Below are 21,853 nucleotides of genomic sequence, written 5' to 3' on the forward strand. Positions count from 1 at the left end.
GAGATTAACGTGCTCGTGGGTAAACTGCCCAGACAAAACAAAAGCCACACAGTACGCACATTTCAACCACCTGGCGCTGGTCGCTTGTTATTCGCATTTTGTTTGTTTGTGCTTCCTTTCCCGGATTTCATATTCTTGACAAAATTGTGCAACGATGCCGAGCAGCACGTCTTTGCTGGAGGCCGATGAGGGAGAATCTGAGGTCTCACCGCCGCCGCTAGTGCACGCTTTCGCCGGCATGGGCCTCGACGAGCACCTTGGCCCCCAAAGTCAGACGTCTTCCGAGCAATTGGATGAAAGCTCAGCCTTATACCAGCATCACCTCATCCCGGCGTCCCGATTTAACCTCCTCGGTACGGTCCTCGATTTGAAGCCACTGCAGCATCGACCACCTTCGGGAGACGAAGGAAACGTCACACCCGAGGACGAAGATCCACAAGTTCCAACCACGTCGGGGAGCCCGTTGCTGTCGCAGGCCCACCAATATATGCATTCTTCGGGGCAGGGCGGCTCTGTGTTGCCGTCAGCTTTGGAGCAAGTTGAGACGGTGTTGCTCTACCATGGAGACGAACGGGGGGGTGATGCCGGCGTGTATTGCGGAGAGCCGGGCGGTGGCTGCTTTGAGGCCGAGGCATCGCTCCTGGCTCGCCGGAAAAGTGTCAACACGACTGAATGCGTGGCCGTGCCCAGTTCCGAGCACGTCGCGGAGATCGTGGGTCGACAGGGTGAGTGTTTCTCGAAGACGTTCGAAGGAAGTGTACTTATTATGAAATTCTACAAAACCATTGTAACCATGGTTGTAAATTGGGCCGTGGCGGTGCTATCCATCGAGCTAACATTTAGCTTGTAACTTATTGTTGTAATTAGCACGTTACAACACATGGTTTACTGTCTTTATTTGAATGGAAAGTTTTTCATCATCACAGACAAGTTGCCATCAATCGAATGCACCCATGGCATTCTTCTCATACTTGACACATTTTGTTTTCTTCTGTTTTTTGACATTGATGCTTGCATGAGTGTGGCTAGCCTCGTGAGCGTGGCTCCAAAATGGGTCAACCCAAGCGCCTCCCGATTCGAACCAGAATCGACTGAAAAGCTTTCAAAGAAAGTTGTTAATGAATCAACATACACTCCCACTCGAGTCGTCTATTTTTGTCCTTGCTCTCACGTCTTTTCTCGATGTTTTTAATCTATATATCGTGTGCTTTCTTTTGTCTTCGAAGACCGCAAGTTGCTTTGCCACATCAGCCCCTTGTGTAGTTTTTCATTGTAGGTCTGCGTGGGCAGTCCTATGGTTTCCCACGTTAAATTCAACATAGAACACACGTATTCTTGACCATACAGCCTGCTTGCACGTCTGTCTTTTGTTGAGCTTTGTGTTGGGTTTTTTCAAATGATTAAAGAGCTGTGTTGGTGCGCCTGCTGATGGGGGAGGGTGCACACTGTTAACACAACAACAGGAAATGGCTGGAGTCAACCACAGCTTGAAAGGAATATTTAATCCTCTCGAAATGGCATGAGTGTTTTGAGAGCTTTAAATTGCAATTCAACGATGACTTCTCATTTATTAACATCATGGAAAAAAAATCATTGGAGTGACCGCATCACTCAAACCTTGTGGTTGTCAAAGATTTAACACCAACTACAGTTGTGCACTCGGTGAACATCAGCCTTGCAATAAAACATGATATTTTTATTGAAATGCAAAACACCAATAAAAATGACCCGAAGTGTACAAAATCTGCAAAAAAATTGAGCTGCGAATTGAGCATTTTCAGAAAGTCCCGCCACCAATTCGTGACGTCACACCAAGACGTCTTGCATTGCTGGAGAATCAAAAAAATGGCTTCAGATTCGGAGAATATGCTTTCTTGTTACACATCCAGTTATGAATATGTTACAAATAGTTCTGAAGAGGAAAGCATACATTTTGAGGCATCTGGACTGCAATGTAGTGTCCCAGAAAAGAGGCAGAAAATGGCGACCAAGCTCCCCGTGAGGAATTAATCAGCACGTTTCCACAGGCTGATAAATTCCTTATATGGAGCTTGTTCGCCCTCTTCTGGCTGTTTTTGGTGCAACATGACGTTTTCAGACCAAACAAGCACAGCAAAATGCATTGATGTGATGTTAGGACTGCTACAATGTGTCCTTTTTTCCGGTCAGGGGCGTTCCTTCAGTGACGTCACGTACGGACTCGTCACCAACTCAAAAACAAGACTTCCGGAATATTCAGCGCGAGTCTTAAAATGTAAAATATAGCTATATGCGGTGGGATCTTTGTAAAATATGCTCAGTAGAAGTCATTTGAAGCCATTTTACAAATTATGGACACAACTTGTCCGGAGACGTCAGTTGTCCTTTAAGGCATTTTTATTGACTAAAAATATCAGCCTGCGTGTTTTGGGTATTTTAGATGCTATAAAACGTTTTCCTGATGATTGTTAGGAAACAAAAAAATGGTGTCGGTTGTCCTTTGAAGCGCTATATAAACAATATTCTGTATTAGTTGTATTAAGTTCATCCTGTCTACTTGATATCTAATTTAAACCAGATTCCTATCTTACAGACAGTGTACTGTCGGTGTCCAAATACCTGACATGTTTCGGCGTCTACTTCCGCCTTCTGTTTTTATATTACAGTAAAGTGTCGTTATATCGATATCGGATATATCGATAGTCCCGGTTATATCGATACTATTGCTATGCACACACAGAGAAAATTACATGCAAACAGGGTCGGATATATCGATAGTCCCGGTTATATCGATATTTTTTCGGACTCCCTTGAATATCGATATAACGAGACTTTACTGTATTTGTATTGACTGTATTTATATATATTAAATATTCTGTATTTTGGTTTTCTACTTCTTTCATTCCTTTCATCTTCCTTTCATAACTTTGCTGCTGTGAAATGTAAATGTCTCCACTGTGAGACTAATAAAGCTAAATCCAATCCAATATGGATTGCTCGCATGTAATGCATTGTATTTTGGATAACCACCCTCATTTCAAGATCATATAACTCAACCAAAAAACAGCCATGCATCTCATAATCCGGTGTGCCTTATGTACGGAAAATGTTTTTTTTTTTTTAAATATGTCATTCATTGAAGGTGCCCCTTATGATGCGGTGCACTTTATGTATAGAAAAGGTTTTCAAATATGCCATTCGTTGAAGGTGCGCTTTATATTCCCGAAAATATGGTAATTTAGGAATTAACTCTTTTTTTCCTGATAAAAGAAGAGAGTCAAAAGTTTTTTACGCCACATTGAATGTTTATGTTGTCCTAAAACTCAATATTCTGTGGGTCCTGGAATTCAATTGACAATGACAAAAGCCCTGGCACCGGAGTGGACACATTTTTGCATGTCTGGCAGTGAATGAGTTAATAATCTCAAACCTGTATTTGCAACATCTGTAACCAATGCATGGCCACTTTTGTGTTGACAGAATGAATATGTTGCTGACAGACACATTTCACTTCACCTTTGAGCACATAATTATCACTCATAAAACCCTTTTTAAAAATGTCTTTCTCCCAGGTTGTAAGATTAAAGCACTCCGAGCCAAGACCAACACGTACATCAAGACGCCGGTGAGGGGCGAACAGCCGGTTTTTGTTGTGACGGGACGCAAGGAAGACGTATGCATGGCCAAACGGGAGATTTTGTCAGCCGCCGAGCACTTCTCCCTCATACGGGCGTCTCGTAACAAAGCCGGCTCTCTGTCTGTGGCGTCCGGGCCGGGGATCCCTACTTTACCCGGACAAACCACCATTCAGGTAGTGGATAATAGTGCATTCTCCTTGTTTTAAATCTCATACCAGCTGTGTTTTCCAACCACTAAGCCAATTTGACAAAAATACGTCCAGTTTCAGTGATGAATCTGGGCCCTTGCGCCATTTACGCATTTTGACAGACACTGCCGCAACTTTGTAACTCCACCAGCACCGGCGCACGTCTATTAGAATTAAAATATAAATATTAAAATATCGGGCGGCCCGGTAGTCGAGTGGTTAGCACACCGGCTTCACAGTGCAGAGGTCGCTGGTTCGCGTCCTGGTCCGGCCTCCCTGTGTGGAGTTTGCATGTTCTCCGGGTCCCCCGGTTTTCTCCCACACTCCAAAAACATGCATGGCAGGCAGATTGACCACTCCAAATTGTCCCTATTTGTGAGTGTGAGAGTGACTGTTGTATGTCTTTGTGTGCCCTGCGATTGGCTGGCAACCAATTCAGGGTGTCCCCCGCCTCGTGCCCTAAGACAGCTGAGATAGGCTCCAGCAACCCCCGCGACCCTAATGAGGAATAAGCGGTACGGAAGATGGATGGATGGATTGTTAAAATATCTAGACAGTGATACCTCAGCCTACAAACTTAATTGGTTCCCAAAAAGTGTGTGCAAGGCGAAAAGTGTGTCTTCCAAACATTAATTTCCTATAGGAAAACATTAAAAATGAGAACAGTCCGTTTCCAGGTCCCCATAAAACAGAATTTTCGACTAAATAAGCCGTAAAACTACGCAAAATATAACTTATTTTATGTATAGTAACTGTGCTGTTGTATTCTAATTAAAGAAAGAAACTCTACTGTATAATAAAGTCGTTTTATTTACCTTTGTGATAGTCGTTGATGTAGTTGCCTCTTGATGATATCCGAATGAAGTTGCCGTGCTTTCTCGGCAATAATACCCTCACTCACAATGTTCTCTGCTAGCTGCTTTTCGTTCATCCAAATCAACCAAAGTTTTTCAACCTCTTCTATTGCCTGAGACCGTTGCTTATACAACACAGAAACACCCTTAGCCACACGTACCAATGGTCGACTTAGCATACTGGTACTGGGACGCTAAGTTACACAAACGCACACCTCGTTCGTTTTTCACAATGATCTCCTTCTTCTGCTCGAGCTCAATTTCTTTTGTGTCCTCTTCGGCTGAACACTCGGCTGTGGTGGGGTCTTTCGGTCCCAAAAAAGCAAAAGTATCCACTCCATAGCAAACCACATATGCCACGTAAGCACTCAGAGAAAGAGTGTGTGGAAAAGTAGTCCGGCAGCCACGGTGGCACTGTTCGGCCGTATGGTTTGGTGTTCTTCCGCCGAAAACTAGTCTGCCAGCCATTGTGGCGCTCCGTGTGTTTCCCGAAATCTAGTTCGTCTGCCAAGATTATATTCTTGCGAATTTAATACTCGTAAGGCGAAAAGTTTGTTAGCTAAAGTGTTCGTAAACCGAGATATCACTGTATATTATTTCAATAAAATCATGCTGGTGTGCTGCGGCGCAAGTGGTTGGGCGTTTTAAGACAAAAACGGCATTTAACGTTATGAAAGCAGAATGAGTTGACATGTTTCTTGATTTGAGTCTCGTAAAAAAATTCAGGTGTACCAAAAAAAATCTGTTAAATACTTTATGTATTAACCGTTATTTTCCTGCAGGTGCGGGTGCCATACCGTGTCGTAGGACTGGTTGTGGGTCCAAAAGGTACATATTGTACAAGTTTATATTATTAGTCAACAGCAATAAGAGTTTTTTTCATTGTATTGAATTTACTTACAACAGTTTGAAACGAACCTTGCTGTCAAGAGCCAAATGCTGATTAGTTAATGTCCCACAGAAGTTTGTAATTGCTTATGGATGACACAAGATAGCGGCAAAGCACCTATAGCGGAGACTTGATGTTTACTGTGGTGTGTAACGCACAATAATAATAATAATAATAATAATAATAATAATAATAATAATACAGTAATAAGAATAGTTGTGTTAAGTTCATACTGTCTACTTGTTATCTATTTTAAACAGATTATTTTCTTACAGACCGTGGCTTTTTTAGGTGTTCAATTACCTTAAATGTTTCGGCGTATACTTCCGGGAAGGCGGAAGTATACGTCGAAACATGTAAGGTAATTGAACACCTAAAAAAAGCCACTGTCTGTAAGAAAATAATCTGTTTAAAATAGTAATAAGAATATTCCAGCTTCTCTGAGAGAAACCACAGAAACTTAAAATCTTGGACTCCAGCAATTTGCGCAAAGCTGTTTAATTTCTTCCCTTTGACATTAGCACATAAACAAACAGGTGTTAAAGTCAAGGCCTGCGGGCCGAATCTGGGCCGCCACGTCATTTCATTCGGCCCGTGAAAGCAAATCCATCTTGTGAAATTTCATGATTTTTGCTCAACCAAAATTTCAAATTGTCGTATGTAAACCACAATAACAGTCATTATTCTTTATTTGAGATTTGAAAACTAATTATTCATTAATTTGTTGTGTGTCTATATATATATGTGGAGGAGATGAAACATTGTAATGGTTTCCCCAAATTCATATCGGCCCTCGAGAGGAAACCGTAACTACAATGTGGCCCTCGACAAAAAATGAGTTTGAGATCGAGTCACGTAAATGGGGATACTTGCAAGCACCACTGTAATGTAAGGTCATTTGTGCTATAGGGGCAACCATCAAGCGCATCCAGCAGCAGACGCACACCTACATCGTCACGCCGAGTCGTGACAAAGAGCCGGTGTTTGAGGTGACGGGTATGCCGGAGAATGTTGACCGTGCCCGCGAAGAGATTGAGGCGCACATCGCCCAGCGCACGGGCAACTGCGGCAGTGGCGTGGAGGCACCGGGCGCCGACAACAACGACTTCCAATTCAACGGCACGGACGTCAGCTTCGACAACAATGGTGAAGCCGGGTGGTTCGTCGCGGGCGGCGTCCTCCAGGCGAATCTGAGCGGCGGCCAGCGGGCTAACGCATCCGGCGCTGGCCGCATCTCTTCCACCTATCGCAACGACAGTTCCAGCTCCCTGGGCAGCGGCTCCAGCTCCACCGACTCCTTCTATGGAGGAAGCGGCGGAGCTTCCAACCGCATGGCTGACTTCAGCCCCACTTGCTCGTTCAATGCGAATTCCAACAACAACAACAATAACAGCAGCAATGACAATCCAGGGGCTACGAGCTTCTGGTTCGGAGACAGCCTGCCCGCGGTGGGCTGCGAGGAGCCCGCAGCGGCGGCCGCGAGCTCTTCATCGGGATTCGAACCCCTTACAGTCTCCACGGGCGGCGTCCCACCCCACAACTGGAGCCCTTTTGTGGACCACCAAAGTCTTCAGGCCTTGGACGCACGGCCCGCACAGGTAGGTGGTGCTTGGATTTACAAGTGACCGTGTGAAACCCTCATTATGGCACGGAAGCCGAATTTCAACACCTGATATTTGTTTCGAACCCTAACCCAGGGTTGCATCTGGGCCCTTGGGCCATTTACGCATTTTGACAGGCACTGGCGCAACTTTGTAACTGCACTGCGCCACCACCGGCGCAGGTCTATTACGATTAGCGCATATTGCTACATGATCAGAATCAGAATCAGAATACCTTTATTCGTCCCGCAATGGGGAAATTTGCAGTCCACAGCAGCAATTGAAGAGGGATGGGGTTGGGGTGGGAGTGAAAGGATAGAAAACAAGATATTCTAAGCATAACAAAATAAAAATGTCAACTGTGCAAATGTAGATGTGCAAAAACCGTTCTATAAACAAGACTGTACATAGTGCAGAATCAAGAAATGCATTTAGATATATTGCATCCGTGCCACATATGACATACTTCTGTTAAAATAACTTCAACTTTAATTTCAAAAACTGAAATGAAGGCTTGAAATCAGGTCGTGTGTCGTGTGTTTGACCTTGCGTTGTTGTCATGAACGTTTCCAGACGAGTCAGCCCGGAACGCCCCGTCTCTCACCCACCTTCCCCGGGGCCGACGCCCTGGAGCACCCCCAGGCGCTGCACATGCTCCGCCCTCCGTTTGGCGGCGGCCACCGCCCGCCCTCCTACTGCTCGGCCTTCTCTTCCTCCTCTGGCGACAGCTCGTCCTCGTCCCCGCCCGAGCCCTCCCTGGCCTATGTGGCAGGGGCTCCGGCGGGTCCGGGTCGCCGCCCAGGCCCCGATATGTGCATCCGCTGCCTCGACGGCCGGGCGATGGCCGCCCTGGTCCCTTGCGGCCACAACCTCTTTTGCGCTAAATGCGCCGCCCAAATCTGCCAGTATCCCGACGCCACCTGCCCCGTGTGCCTGTCGCCCGTCACGCGGGCACTCCGGCTTCGCAATATGTGACTGCCCAACGGCCAAATCTTCAAATGTAGCGACCAGAAAATGTTTCAAACGATTTAACCGTCTTTCCTGTTTTGTTTTGTTTTTGTTTTTATTGAGGGGGCGGAATTTGCAGCCGACTCTCATGATCGCCACCCTCCACACGGGGGTGCAAATGAGCATGTTTACAAATGGCAGGACTCCCAACCGTATCGTATTAACTAGTCGTATTATACATTCGCACATCATATACTGAAGCGGCATGAAAACCCGCCTTTTCTTTTTTTTACACTCCACTGGGCGTCAACTCGTTACCTTAGCGGTGCTATATATGTATTTTTTTTTCTTTAATTAGGTCCCAGATTGCTAGGATTCACTGCACCAGGATCAAAGTCGTTTACAGTTAAAACTCGTGCCTGAAATTAAGTTCCGAAAAGAAAATCAGATGGCTTCAAAAACAACCTAAAGCGTGGCCTTTTTTTTTGTTTTAGGCTGATGTAATGTATACATCAGGTTTAAAGTCTTAACACTTTTTGTTTGCTTCCGCATTTTTTTGTTTGTTTTTTTGCGCATACTTAGTCTTAACATTCCTTTTCCAAAAAAAACTGCTGTTAAATGTAGGAACAACTTCTTGAATGTTCTCCAGTGTTCAGATTTTAATTTTAGTTTTAAAATTGACCAATTTTCTGGTTCTGCCACCAGGCCTATGCAAGAGTCCGCCTGGGTTAGGAAAACCAGGGCGAGGAAATAAAATGAGGGATTTGATGGTACTTTTTCATTGGGGTGAGGGGGGACTATGTTTATCCATTCCTTACACCCCCAAAATCATCTTTATTTTGACGCATGGGACTGTTGTTGGACGTTTCTGAGGGGAAAGTGCCTGGATTGTAGACACTACACAAATACATTAAATAATTTGCCTCCGTTTTTTAGGGGTTCGTCATTCGAGTCCATTTTATGCTTCATCACTAAGCCGCACAAAATAAACCTCCAGGTTCTCTCCCCTCCAATCTTTATCCGTCCGTTTTATTTTTAATGTTTTATTTCGATGAGAGGGTGAATGCAATATACACGGTCAACCCTCATCTATATTGTATTATATTAAGGACTGAGATATACAGAAGTTAATTTTTATTTTGTTACATTTCATATTCTAAATATATGTATCTTGACAAAGTATCTATATTCCAATGTTTACAATAAGATTTTAATTTTTCTACCTTTACTTTGCGAGGGCGATAAATGAATTTGCAATGCTTCGTAGTTAGATTTGTTGGAACGCCACCACTGGATATATGGAATGTGTGTGCACAAGCATGTCTGTTTAATAAGAAAAAGTACAATTAAACCGATGAAGATATGAGCTGCCTGCTAATGCGTGTTTAAGAAAGTGTACATTTTTAGTAGCCTTTTTTTTGTGCTAACTTTACTACTTTATGTATATGTAGGGGGCAGGTCTTATGGCATATATATTATACAAATCTCAATTCAAAATGGGGTGGAGGAAGGAGTAAAAAAAATCTGACTATATTTTATAAAGGGGCCTTTTAAGTTATTGCGGCCAAAGCACTGATATTATTATATATATATATTTGCTGTAAAGAGAATTTAAGAGTTTTATTTTTCTGATATTAAGGTTACTTAATAAAGACGGTTTCATTTAAAGCCACATTGAGTCTCTTGATTGTATCACTGATGATTTGATTTATTCATGTAACATGAGTGAGTTTAAATGCAGGACCATTTACATCAGCATGCACTACAATGATGATATATATTTATATTTACATATACCCGATTAAAAAAAAAACATGTCAGACGAGCTGCAGCAGAAACATCAGGTGTTGGTGACAAGTTGGGAAACAAAATGGCATCCTTAGTGTTCAAATACAAACGCACAGCTAAGTCAAAATAAAGTGCTAAAAAAATTAGAAAAAATTTGAGGAGGAAAAACAAAATCAATAAAATGTATCACAACTGCCAGGAAATGGAGATTTACAGCTGGTATTTTGTGAACCGATAATACACAAGAGGATTTGTCACTGGCCACAACATTAGGTACACACAATCTCTTGAGATAGTCAACTTTCTGACTTTACATTTTAAACAGTCCCCAAAAAGACTCGCACATACCTGTAATTCTCTATTGATTCATTGAAAGTCTCATCGAGTCAAACCTCAGTTTTCGACCAAAGCTGTTCGAAACTCGAAACATCCGATTACAATCAATGTCTACTTTTTTATCGTGATTGAATAATAGAAACACGCCTGCTCACAATGGAACGCTACATGAGGAAAATGTTTGATTTGCAGAAATTCCAGCCAAACACGTCTCTTTTTTGATAATAAAAAAAATGTTCAACAACACACGCGTGAGTCAAAATGAGACATGACACATAGAAGTGATGTGTAAGGAAGCGGATGGGAGTCCAGTGGCGCATTCAGGTGCACTCAGTTTGGCCGAGAAGCAAATTTTGGTTGTAAGCCGAGGCATAGAAAACCCAAAATTTTTGGTTGAAAACCGAAATGGTCGAGAACCGAGACGTTCAAACACAGAGGTTTGACTAATTTTTTTTCTTGTAAATCTCACCTTTTTTCAAAACTCTATTTGAGTAAAACGTTTACTTTTTGTAATATTTTCACTCTATTCTCAGAAAAATTATAAATAATATCCGTACCCTTTTGTTTTTTTAATAATTGTCTTGTAAAATTACCATTTAATTCCATTTAGCGGTGGCTACATTTTAAACTGACAACTACTCTGAAATCATCATAATAGTCCTGCGTTGTTCTAAAATTACTTCATTCTCAATAAGACAACTGTACGGTACTTTTATAACTAAGTGGCGGTAAAATTGCAACTTTATTGTCACAATTATTCTCTGTTGAAATTCTCTAAATATTACCCATTCTTGAATAAAACAACAATAAAAAATAGGACTAATCTCCATAATATTTTAAAACTTGAACTCTATATTTTTGGGCAACCTATCATGCTTTTCCTGATAAAATTCTAACTACAGTGATACCTCGGTTTCCGAACCCCTTGGCTTACGAACGTTTCGGTTTACGAACATTAAATTTATGAAAACTTTACCTTGACATACAAACTATTTTTCGGGATACACACGGAGCTGCCACAATGAGTGATGTGTTGTTCGCAAACGAGCCCATTCTCCTAACAAGAAAATGGCAGCCGGCTTGTTTTGGTCCTCTATTCACCACCCCCAGTCGTCGGTTAAAGGCACGTGATTGGTCAAGAACGCAGCAGTGAGGGGCAGGGGGGGCGTTACAGACAGAGAGAGTGAAGCCATTCTCCAAAAAAGAAAATGGCTGCCGACATTTTTTTTGTTCTCTATTCCCCGCCCCCAGTCTTCGGTTAAAGCCACGTCAAGAACGGAGCAGTGAGGGGAGGTGGTGTAAACATTAAAGAGACAGGCAGATGGCAGAGTGACAAAACGGATAGAAAACAGTTAAATTTGGACTCGTTTCAACTTTGATAGTTCGAAGGCAGAGTGTAGACTGCAAGGTTAAAATTCCCATCAATCAGGCTCCACAAATAACCCGCACAAGCCATCTATCTGTACACCTGATGCAAAAAGCTATCAACCCAGCTAAAAAGAACACAATTGATGAGGAACTCGGTAAAATTATCGCAGAGAAAGCACCTACATGGGATCATTCCTCAAGATGGTGAAAGAAGAAGGCTACGTCCCTCATCAAGTGTTTAATGCTGATGAAACCGGCAACTGCATTCCATCAAGCCATCAACGACCATCACAAAGGTAAATAAAAAGACTATTATACAGTAGTTTATTTCTTTAATTATAATACCATAGCACATTTATTATACATAAAATAAAGTATATTTTGTGTAGTTTTAAGGCTTAGAAAATTAAAAAGTAGAAAATTATGTTTTATGGAGACCTGGGTACGGATTCTTCTCATTTTAATGGTTTCCTATAGGAAATTAATTTTTGGGATACACTTTTTGCCTTACACTGTCTGGGAACCAATTAAGTTCATAAGCCAAGGTATCACTGTACTTTGTAAAATACATCTTTTCTCCACATAAAAAGGTTTTATTCCTCTTGTAAGATTTACATAATGCCACTTTATTTCTTTGGCAATATTATAATTTATTCCTGTCGAATACAGGAATTTGTTTTTTAATGTTTCAGTGTTAACCCATGTTTCTCTACTGCTCATGCACTATAAATTATAAAGGATCTGTCATTGTGAGAGTTTTGAAAGGCGCTTATAAATTAAATGTATCATTATGATTATTATTATAAATGCATCTTTGTTAAGTTAAAAGTCAAACTTTATCACCATTACAGACTTCATTCCTTCTCATAAAAGCATATTCTACTTGGACAAACATTGGTAAGGGAATATCCATATTTTTTTTTGTAAAATAAATGTTCTTCTCTTTACAATGTGGCCCTAATACTCCCCAATATTTGTTAAATATTTATGCATGTGTACCTAATGAAGTGGCTGGTAAAAACAAGGGAGTTGGAGAGAAATCGCAAATGTTTATCGTGTGGGGAAAAAAACCACAGCACTCCGGTCAAGTCCAGACGTCTGACCGATCCAGTTTGTCCTTTCAGATGAAATGTCTCATTTTGGGTTAACACTACAGCACCGTCAAAACCCACCTGACGACAACGACGAGAACACCAACAGGTAAATTGAGTCCCTCGGTCGTGAGGAGTTCAGTCGAGTGGTTGGGGGTCAGCGATAGGCATGGTGTGCAGCACCTCGTCCAGCAGCTGCAGGGCACGGTGCAGGTGGATCTCGATCCAGCATGGCGTCTCCTTGATGCTCTGCCGAGGGTAGTCGGGCCCCCAGCCCTTTACAAAGCTCATGCGCAGGATGCACAGACGGCGGAGATCGTCCACACCGATGCCGGCTGCCGCCGACAGACCTGTGGATGAATGTGAATCTCAATTGAGCCATTGTGGCGGCGTTCCACAGCCGGCATCCTCATGTATATATATATATATATATATATTATTTATATATATATATTTATTTTATATATATATATATATATATATATATATATATTTTGGGTGACTTGTCTTCACAGAGCATTTTCGAGTTGTCATCAGTATTAATATAAATAAATGCATACAAAAAAAGGATGTTTTTGTTCGATAAAATGAGATTTTACAGATACAGATGTTCCCCAACTAAAAAAATAGGTTCCGAACGGTCGTTCGTAAGGTGAATTTGTTCGTGCTATATTTTGTATGGAATGTATGTTGAAGGCTTATATAAGTATGTTTAAGGTTTAAATAAGTATGTTTAAAGGACAACCGACACCATTTTTTTGTTTCCTAACTGACATCAGAAAAACGTTTTATAGCATCTAAAATACCCAAAACACGCAGGCTGATATTTTTCGTCAAATGCAAAACACCAATAAAAATGACTTAAAGTGTCCAAAAACTACTTCAAAATGACCCCGGAGATGCAGAGTTTCACAAGATCCCGCTCCCTTGTTCGTGACGTCACGCCAGGACGTCTTTGCCTTGCTCTAGAATCAAAACAATGGCTTCAGATTCGGCGAAGATGCTTTCTTGTTACTCATCCAGTTATGAATATGATTCAAATAGTTCTGAAGAGGAAAGCATAAAGGTTTGCAATCGATTAAAGAAGTTCTTCCGTATCATTTTGAGGCGTCTGGACTCCAATGTAGTCCCCAGAAAATGCACAAGATGGCGCCCAAGCTCCATTCGAAATGGGCTGATTTGTCTGCTGAGAATTTGTGTCAACTCGTATCAAATAGTAGTCTCAGTGCAAAACACAATGACTCACCATCGCGTTATTTATGTGTTTTCCTTCTAATTTCGCCATCAACACGGATCAACACGTAGTTTTCAGTCCAAACAAAGTACCCAAAATGCATTGTGTGTCGCTTTCTCGGTCGGGCGTTCCGGACGTGACGTCACGTCAGGTATCGTTGCCAACTCGAAAACAAGACTTCCTGAATAGTCAGTGCGAGTCTTAAAATGTAAAATATAGCTATATGCCGTGGAATCTTTGTAAAATACGCTCAGTGGAAGTCATTTTACAAATTATGGACACAACTTGTCCGGAGGCGTCGGTTGTCCTTTAAGGCTTGTATAAGTCACCTGTATTGGTCTTTACTGAAAAATAAACATTTAATAAAATATATGCTCGGGCACTGCGACGAACTGGGCAGAGGAAGCCACCCCGGATGCGGGGCGGATGATGGGCGAGCTCTCACAGCGCCTCACGTCGGTATTAGCGGCGGAAAGAAGCACTACTCGCAAAAAGGCGTGCAATACAAAATGTAACTTACAGCATCTCTGTCCGAACATTTTTTGACATACCCGCAAAAATGTTCGTATGTACCGTTGTTCGTAACTCGAATGTTCGTAAGGACAGACGTGCGTGTTTGTATTCAGATCCAGACTTACTGATGGCGGGTGCAATTCCTCCGACCGAGCCGGGTCCAGGGATGTTTCCGGCCACGGCTGCTGCCTGCGCTGCAGCTGCCGCCTGAGCCGTCGCCGCCTGTTGCTGCATCTGCCTGTGACATTGACGCAAGTCGAACACCTGGCACAAAACAGGTAAATATTGTTAGGCAAAAGGAGGTTCATGCTAACAGCACAGTGATGTTTAGAACGTGATGTCGTTGAGAAGATGTTTTTGGCTTTGGGAGTCAAAATCACTTGCAACGAACAGCACAGAATAAAATGAGGTTGTCGCCATAATTGATTTGAATCATCTTCTATTTCTGAATACGCAGCAGTTTTGGTAAGTGAGGAAGAAAGGGAACAGTTGTGTGAGAGAATGCCTCGGGCGGCAATGCATCAAAAACCGACCTCCATATGGAAAGGATTTCACCACGTGGGCTCAATAAACCTTTAGAAAACCATGAACTCATTCACTGCTATTCCCGAATTTATTCGGGAATTTAAAATATGACATAGAGGGCCGTTCCCGAATTTGTTCGGGATTTGTTTTTTTCCTGCTTGGGTGCCAATAAAGCGCTAGCCATGGCCTCTGGCAATGATTTCCCTCCCACGAGGGGGCAGCATTTCCCTTTTATTCCATTTTAGCGCTTTGTTCCAGCTTCAGCTGTTGTTAACATGCCATATTAACCAATCTGTATGTATTGCATTTTATTTTGGACAGCCGCCCTCATTTCAAGCTCATAGAACTTCAGACCCATATAATTTAGGAATTAACTCTTTTATCAGATGAAAGAAGAGAGTACAAGGTTTCTTACGCTCATTGAATGTTTATGTCGTCATAAAACTCAATATTCTGTGGATCATGGAATTCAAGTGGCCACATTTTTGCACATCGTCTGGCAGTGAATGAGTTTATGTTTACAACTTTGCATTTGTTCAGCAATTTATATTAGTATCCCAATATCAATTTCCACTGTAAGTGCTTTCTGTATCTATGGAAAGTGATAAACCTTTAATTTTTCTGAATGCATTTTGTTAGATTATTTTTGAAGTTTTTTTTTTTTATTTTAGCCTGATTCAGCCTTCTTTGAATTCACTGTAGTCACTGTTATCGTCTGATACAGTCTGGGACTACATTACTTGAGTGAACGCTTGCGCGTGCGGCTGCCGCTATAAAAAAATATCCTGTGACTGTAAAGTGTCCTTGAGAGTTTTGAAAGGCGCTTATAAATGAAATGTATTATTATTATTATTGCAAATTACACTGTACAGTGATACCTCGGCTTACGAACGCTTTAGCTAACGAACGATAAATTTACCAGAATTTAATCTTGGCATATAAACTATTTTTCGGGAAGCACACAGAGCACCACAATGGAACAACAAGGAAATGGCAGCCGACTATTTTTTGTCCTCTATTCCCCACCCCCAGTCTTCGGTTAAACCCGGACGTGATTGGTCAAGAACGCAGCAGTGGGGGGCTGCAAATAATGATAGGCAAACGACAGAGAGAGAAAATTGATAAAAAAAAACACAGTGAAATCATCCATAAAATAAGGTATATTTTGTGTAGTTTTAAGGCTAAGAAAATTAGAAAGTAGAAAATTATGTTTTATGGGGACCTGGGAACGGCTTATTCTCATTTTAATGGTTTCCTATGGGAAATTAATGTTTGGGATACACACTTTTCACACTGTCTGGGAACCAATTAAGTTCGTAAGCCAAGGTATCACTGTATTGTGTTTTAGTTCATGTTTAACATTACCTCCCAAATTCATTCGAATCTGGTTTGTGTATACACCCTGCTTGTTAAAAAAATGTTTTCATTGAAAGTGTCAATTCTGAAGCGTTTACCTTAATGTAAGCACTGGGGTAGATCTTGTGGACGGCATCCCCAGGCGCTCGTCCGGCTTCGCGATCCAAATAATAGCTCTGCACGAAAACGGCGTGGTCGCTGAGGCAGCGCACCCACACGTCGCCCTCGCCTTTGCACTCCAGCTGCACGCCTTTGCCGATGTGAAGCCTGACAGATAAGTCAAACTCAGTCGATGGTCTGAACTTTCCATGTACACTTGTGCAATGGTTATACCTTGATCCCTGAGCTTCATTTATTCCTGACCAAACTCCTAATCCAACTGACTACACACATTACACAAGCCTCCTTGTGACCAGGGTAGTAGTAAGTTATAACTGTATGTTTTCAAACAGAACAATACAATAAAATTTTATTTTCCTTTGCATTTCCATTTATTTAAATAAGGAGAGTTGATTTTTGATAATGCGAGTTTGGTCAGACAACAAATCAAGTCAAAGTAGCACTCTACTATTACTACTTTAAATGTAGTGACCGTCAAGGCCTGCAAAGCCTTCTCTGCTGGCCTAAAAATATCTGAATCACGTACTGATGTTAATTATATTTTATCCATGAATTCTGATTAAATAACACCAAATTGCCTTTCAGCTTCTTTTCAGTACTTTTCCCCTGTTGCGCTGCTTCCAGACGTGTTTTCGAATTTTAGCATTTTAACCAATCACATTTCAGTCATTTGTTACCAGGGTCAGAAATCTACATGGACGCCTTCACAATCAGTTCTGCAGGCCCTGTCGCCTCAAATATGTCGAGCAAACTGTTGCTCTAACCAATCAGATTTGGAGTTGGCAACCCAAAAGGGGTACCAATGCCTTCTTGAAGGCACTGGTCAACGTCAGGCTCTGATCACAAGCCTCTAGTGACAAGAGCATAATGGCCAGAGCTAGCACATTGTAGCGAGATGCATAAGCAATTATATTGTGTTGATTTAATCACAGTTTTGTCAACCCACAATGGCTGAAGGAGAAGAAGAAATGGATTTGATTGATTTACTGTTAAAGCCATTTTCAAGATGGACTTAAAAAAATAGACATCATTATGAAAGGCCGGTCAGTTATTTCCTGGCTAATGGTACCCTCTACTGGACATGTAGTAAATCACACCACACTTTTTTTTCAGTCTGGATTGATTCAGACGTAGCGATGATGCCCACGGCCTGCCACTGTTTAAATGTGACCTGTACGGTTAATCGCGGTTCAGTGAAGGCCAGTGGGTGTTACCTGGCTCGCTCTATGGCCTCCGTGCGATGGACGTTGCTAAGTTGGCCTAGACAGAATCGGTCCCCGCCCGATGGGTCCACGTAGCCGTCCACGGTCACGACGGGGCACGATGACGGCACCTTGAAGGTCTCGCCCACCTGTAGGTCCATCTCGAAGTAGGCGATGGAACACCAGTAGTCTGGAGCTGCAACACAGTTCAACCTATTAACTGAAGCTCTAATGGCAGAACTGGGAGGGGGGAATTACCCTACATCATACTAAAATATATTAATCCCGTCAAGTTATTAATTGGCAAAAATCGATCTGAATAAAATATTAAAAGACAAATATAGGTGGAAAACAAAATATATATGTCAAAAAGCCAAATATTTCATTGTAAATTAATAAATATCCATCACATTTCCTCAAATTGTTGCAATTGACATGTCAATGCACATGTCAATGATTTATAAGTGCCTTTCAAAACCATAAGGCGCGAGCGACAGTAGAGGCTTGGGTTACGCACGACTAATTCTACAGGGGGAAATTGTGTCAGTGGCTGCTGACAGTAGTTGCGAGACCCGTTGTGGCTCAATAATACTTCACATATAAGGCGCAATGTCATCGCTGGAGGAAAATAATGGCTTCTGGTTGCACCTTATATACTGATAAATACGGTCATCTACATTCTTTGTTTGGTTCTCACCAGGATGGTTGGAAATGGGCGGCTGAAAGGCAAACTCATCGTGGACTGACCCTGAGGATGAGAGCCAAGCAATGGATTATCACCATTTTTGAAAAAAAAAAAAAAAACAAAAAAAAAACTATTTTGCGGGTTTGCGTGTTGTCTGACTCACAGTAGTGTGCCGGCTGAGGCATGGGAGGGTGGTGCTGCAGGTGACCGTTGCTGTGGTGCGGTGTATTGGGAGTGAAGCTGTTGTTCCTTGACCAGACGGTGTTGCCACCTAAAGTGAGGGGGGAGGGGTGTTTTGTTTATACCACAAATATTTTTCTGTATTTTATGTAACATTTCTTATTAAACATGGCAGTTTTATTGAACTTGTTCAAATTAAATATTCTGTTTAAGTAAAAAACACAATTTTAAAAAAAATCACACTAACATTTTAAACGGCAAAGAAAAAAAATGATAAGAGTGACCACAGTGAATTTAAAGAAGGCTGAATCAGGCTAAAATAAAATAAAAAAAACGTTCAAAAATAACCAAAACATTTATTCAGCGAAATTGAGGGGTTATCAGTTTCTATAGATATAAAAATCACTTGCAGTAGAAATTGACGTTGAGATACTAATATAAATTGCTGAACAAATGCAAAGTTGTAAACATCAATTCAATCACTTCCAGACGATGTGAAAAAATGTGTCCATTCCAGGGTTTTTGTCATTTTCACTCAAATTGCAGGACCCGCAGAATATTGAGCTTTAGGGCTACATCAACATTCAATGCAGAATAAAGAACCTCAGAGTCTCTTCTTTCATCAGAAAAAAACAGTTAATTCCCAAGTTATATGTGTCTGGAGTTATCTGATATTGAAATGGGGGCAGCTGAACAAAAGGCAAATTCTGAAATGCTTCATAGGAGGGAAAACACTTCCAGAGGTCGGACCAATGCTTTATCGGCAACCCCCGCAAGAAAAACCAAAAGCCGAACAAATTCGGGAATGGCGTTCCACGTCATGGTTTTCAATTCCCGAATAAATTTGGGAATGGCAGTGAATGAGTTAAACAGGTAGATGAAGCGGATCCCAAAAAAGAAGATGCATCTTGAGAGACAAAGAGAGCCTTACCAGCTGATCCTGTGGCGACAGTGGGGAACGATGACGTGGAGGCAGAAGTGGATGCCTCGGCGGGCGGAAGCATGTTGGTGGGGGCGAATAGGTCGGAGGGTCCCGGGCGACCCCCCGACGGAGGGTGCTGGATGGTCTGCATTGAACGGCCCTCATCCATGACGGGCAGGCTCTGAGGGCCATCAAAATCATGCTCATCTTTGACCATCAGCGCTGAGCCAGGCCTGGAGCTGGTTAGATTCAGACCTGATATGTCTGGTGGGGAGTTAAAGCAAGAAATTATGCCTCACTAAGTGATAATATGAATAATATCAGTGACTAGGTGGTAATATTGAAAAATATGAACAGTCTCACCTATGCCGGGTGAGACCACCCGCTCGTAGTGATAGGGATTAACACAGACGCTGTCGGCCTTGAGGTCGAATGCATACTGACAATATTTAACGTGCTTGAGTTCATTTTTGTGCAGATCCGGCCAGCGCCACAGCTTGGCATAGACCACATGTGGGAAACCCTTGCGTCCAGCCACCTGGAAGAAGAGGCACACGCAAAAATAAACACAAAAATAAATAATTCATGGGATCATCAGATATCATTTGAATTGACATATTCCAAATCGATGAATATTAAGCAACTATTGAGATGTTTAATAATGCCCATATGAAGGTACTTTATGATAACGGTCCATTAAACCCACCTGCAGCCGTCCATCCAGCGTTCTAGGGATAGTGACACACTTGCTCGGATGGGCGCCATTGGTGGTGATGGCGGTGATGAGTGAGTCCAACTCATCCTTTTTCTCCTTAAGTTTCTTCACCAAGCTCTCGATGGCCCTCTTGGCAAAGCTCTCACTCTCGCCACCCTGCCGGTGGCACATAAGGCTGTGCACGATGCTGAGGCAGGCATCGTTGCTGGTGGGCGTATTCGCGATGGACATGTCGGCTTCGGAAGACGAGACACTCTGCGACAGGTGGGCTTCTTCAATTCGAGAAACACACCATCAGGACGCTGATGGGAGATAGGATACATCAGATTCAATGAGTCATCTTCAATGGTTGCCAGCCAATTGCAGACCAATCACACTCCCATGCACACCTTAAAGCCTTCAATCAACGTAAAATGCATGTTTTTGGAATGTGGGATAAATCTGTACAACAGAAACACAATACACACAAGAAGGCCAAAGGAGAGCTTGGAACCCAGAAGCCCAAGACCACTGGGCAGGGATGCTATCCACTAAGTTACTATGCGGCAACATGAATCTGTATGTGTAAACATCTTACAAGCAGACGTGCCAATAGCAGGAAAATAAAAACATCCGGGCACCTTACGACGTCGCCGATTCTAATAAATCGTTGCCACATTGATTAAGGAGGGAATATATGAACAGTTAACCCGAGTTTTAGCAGTTAAAAACACTGTTTGTCACACCATATTAACGCAAAGTTATTCAAACGCAAAACAATTACACAACATTGGAAAAAGAATTTAGCCAAATTTACAGAAGAAATGCATCCGGTGAAAGCGACAAAATAATAAGGAAAAGATTGCTCCTATTCTTCAAAATAAATGCCTTTCACTCGTACCACACGTATCCCTTCCCAGAGGGCGTCATGTGAGATTTAAGATGGAATTATAATATTGTAAAGATATAGGTAAAATGTAAACACGTAAACCTTAGCTTTAATTTATTTTTCCGCGTTTTAAAGTCACTGCAGTCGGCGATGACCGGAAGAAGTCATACTCATTAGCATATTTTGACCAACGCCTGCTTAAAAAAAACTAGCTAAGCTACTCCCTCTTCAGGTTCACTCAATGTATAAATCATTTTGATGCAAGGCATTATTGGTTCACTTGAATGATCATTGTAAAATTTATCGTATCCTGTTCTTTATCTGTGCGTTAGGCCAACACTTACTTTCCCCAACCTGGCGCTAGCTGCTACGGCAGCTCCTTTTTTTCGTAGAATTGGTCGCTCCTTTCTTCGGTAGAATTGATGTTTAAGATTCACAGGGGTAACCACGTGTTCTCGAGTATAAAAACAACAACATAAAATAACAAGCACGATCCCTACTTAAAACGAGTGGTACGAAGGGGGAGGAAAAAAATCTCAGCTCTCCTCTGGTAAGTTCTCATCCAGTGCATTGGTTTCTTCTTCGTCTTTGTTTTGTGCTGGGATTTCGTAGTCAGTGCATCGGGTGTAATAGTGCCCTCTGTGAATAGGAGGTAAACGCCAATTTGAATTGTAATAATAATAAATGTTATTTATACATTTGTACATTTCAAATCTCTCAAGGACAGTTTACAGGCTCAAGATGAGATTTTTTTTTTCGGGTGACCAACATCAGCCAGACGCGCCAGCGTTCACTCAACCCGAAAGTGTACATTACCACGTAACTCAAATATAAAATGGGTCATCGGCACAAT

At 42.0% G+C, this 21,853-nt stretch overlaps 2 protein-coding genes across 2 annotated transcripts; one reads left to right on the forward strand and one right to left on the reverse strand.

Annotated features, from left to right (window-relative positions):
* Window positions 1-9,769, forward strand: LOC148899100 (RNA-binding protein MEX3B-like). The gene is made up of 5 exons (XM_088994141.1): window positions 1-725; window positions 3,552-3,790; window positions 5,442-5,487; window positions 6,458-7,146; window positions 7,723-9,769. Exons 1-5 carry the CDS (start codon window positions 155-157, stop codon window positions 8,122-8,124), a joined length of 1,947 nt encoding a protein of 648 aa, XP_088850267.1. The 5' UTR covers window positions 1-154; the 3' UTR covers window positions 8,125-9,769.
* Window positions 9,770-9,799: 30 nt separating this feature from the next.
* Window positions 9,800-21,562, reverse strand: LOC148899101 (SMAD family member 4-like). The gene is made up of 10 exons (XM_088994143.1): window positions 21,345-21,562; window positions 20,124-20,434; window positions 19,781-19,955; window positions 19,427-19,681; window positions 18,479-18,586; window positions 18,328-18,378; window positions 17,643-17,826; window positions 16,407-16,575; window positions 14,553-14,691; window positions 9,800-13,030 (listed from the first exon to the last, which is right to left on the reverse strand). Exons 2-10 carry the CDS (start codon window positions 20,361-20,363, stop codon window positions 12,819-12,821), a joined length of 1,533 nt encoding a protein of 510 aa, XP_088850269.1. The 5' UTR covers window positions 20,364-20,434; window positions 21,345-21,562; the 3' UTR covers window positions 9,800-12,818.
* Between the last annotated feature and the right edge of the window lie 291 nt (window positions 21,563-21,853).

The sequence above is a fragment of the Hippocampus bargibanti genome, linkage group LG04 (genome assembly GCF_051943395.1).
Source record: "Hippocampus bargibanti isolate YZ-2025 linkage group LG04, ASM5194339v1, whole genome shotgun sequence".
Lineage (NCBI taxonomy): Eukaryota > Metazoa > Chordata > Actinopteri > Syngnathiformes > Syngnathidae > Hippocampus > Hippocampus bargibanti.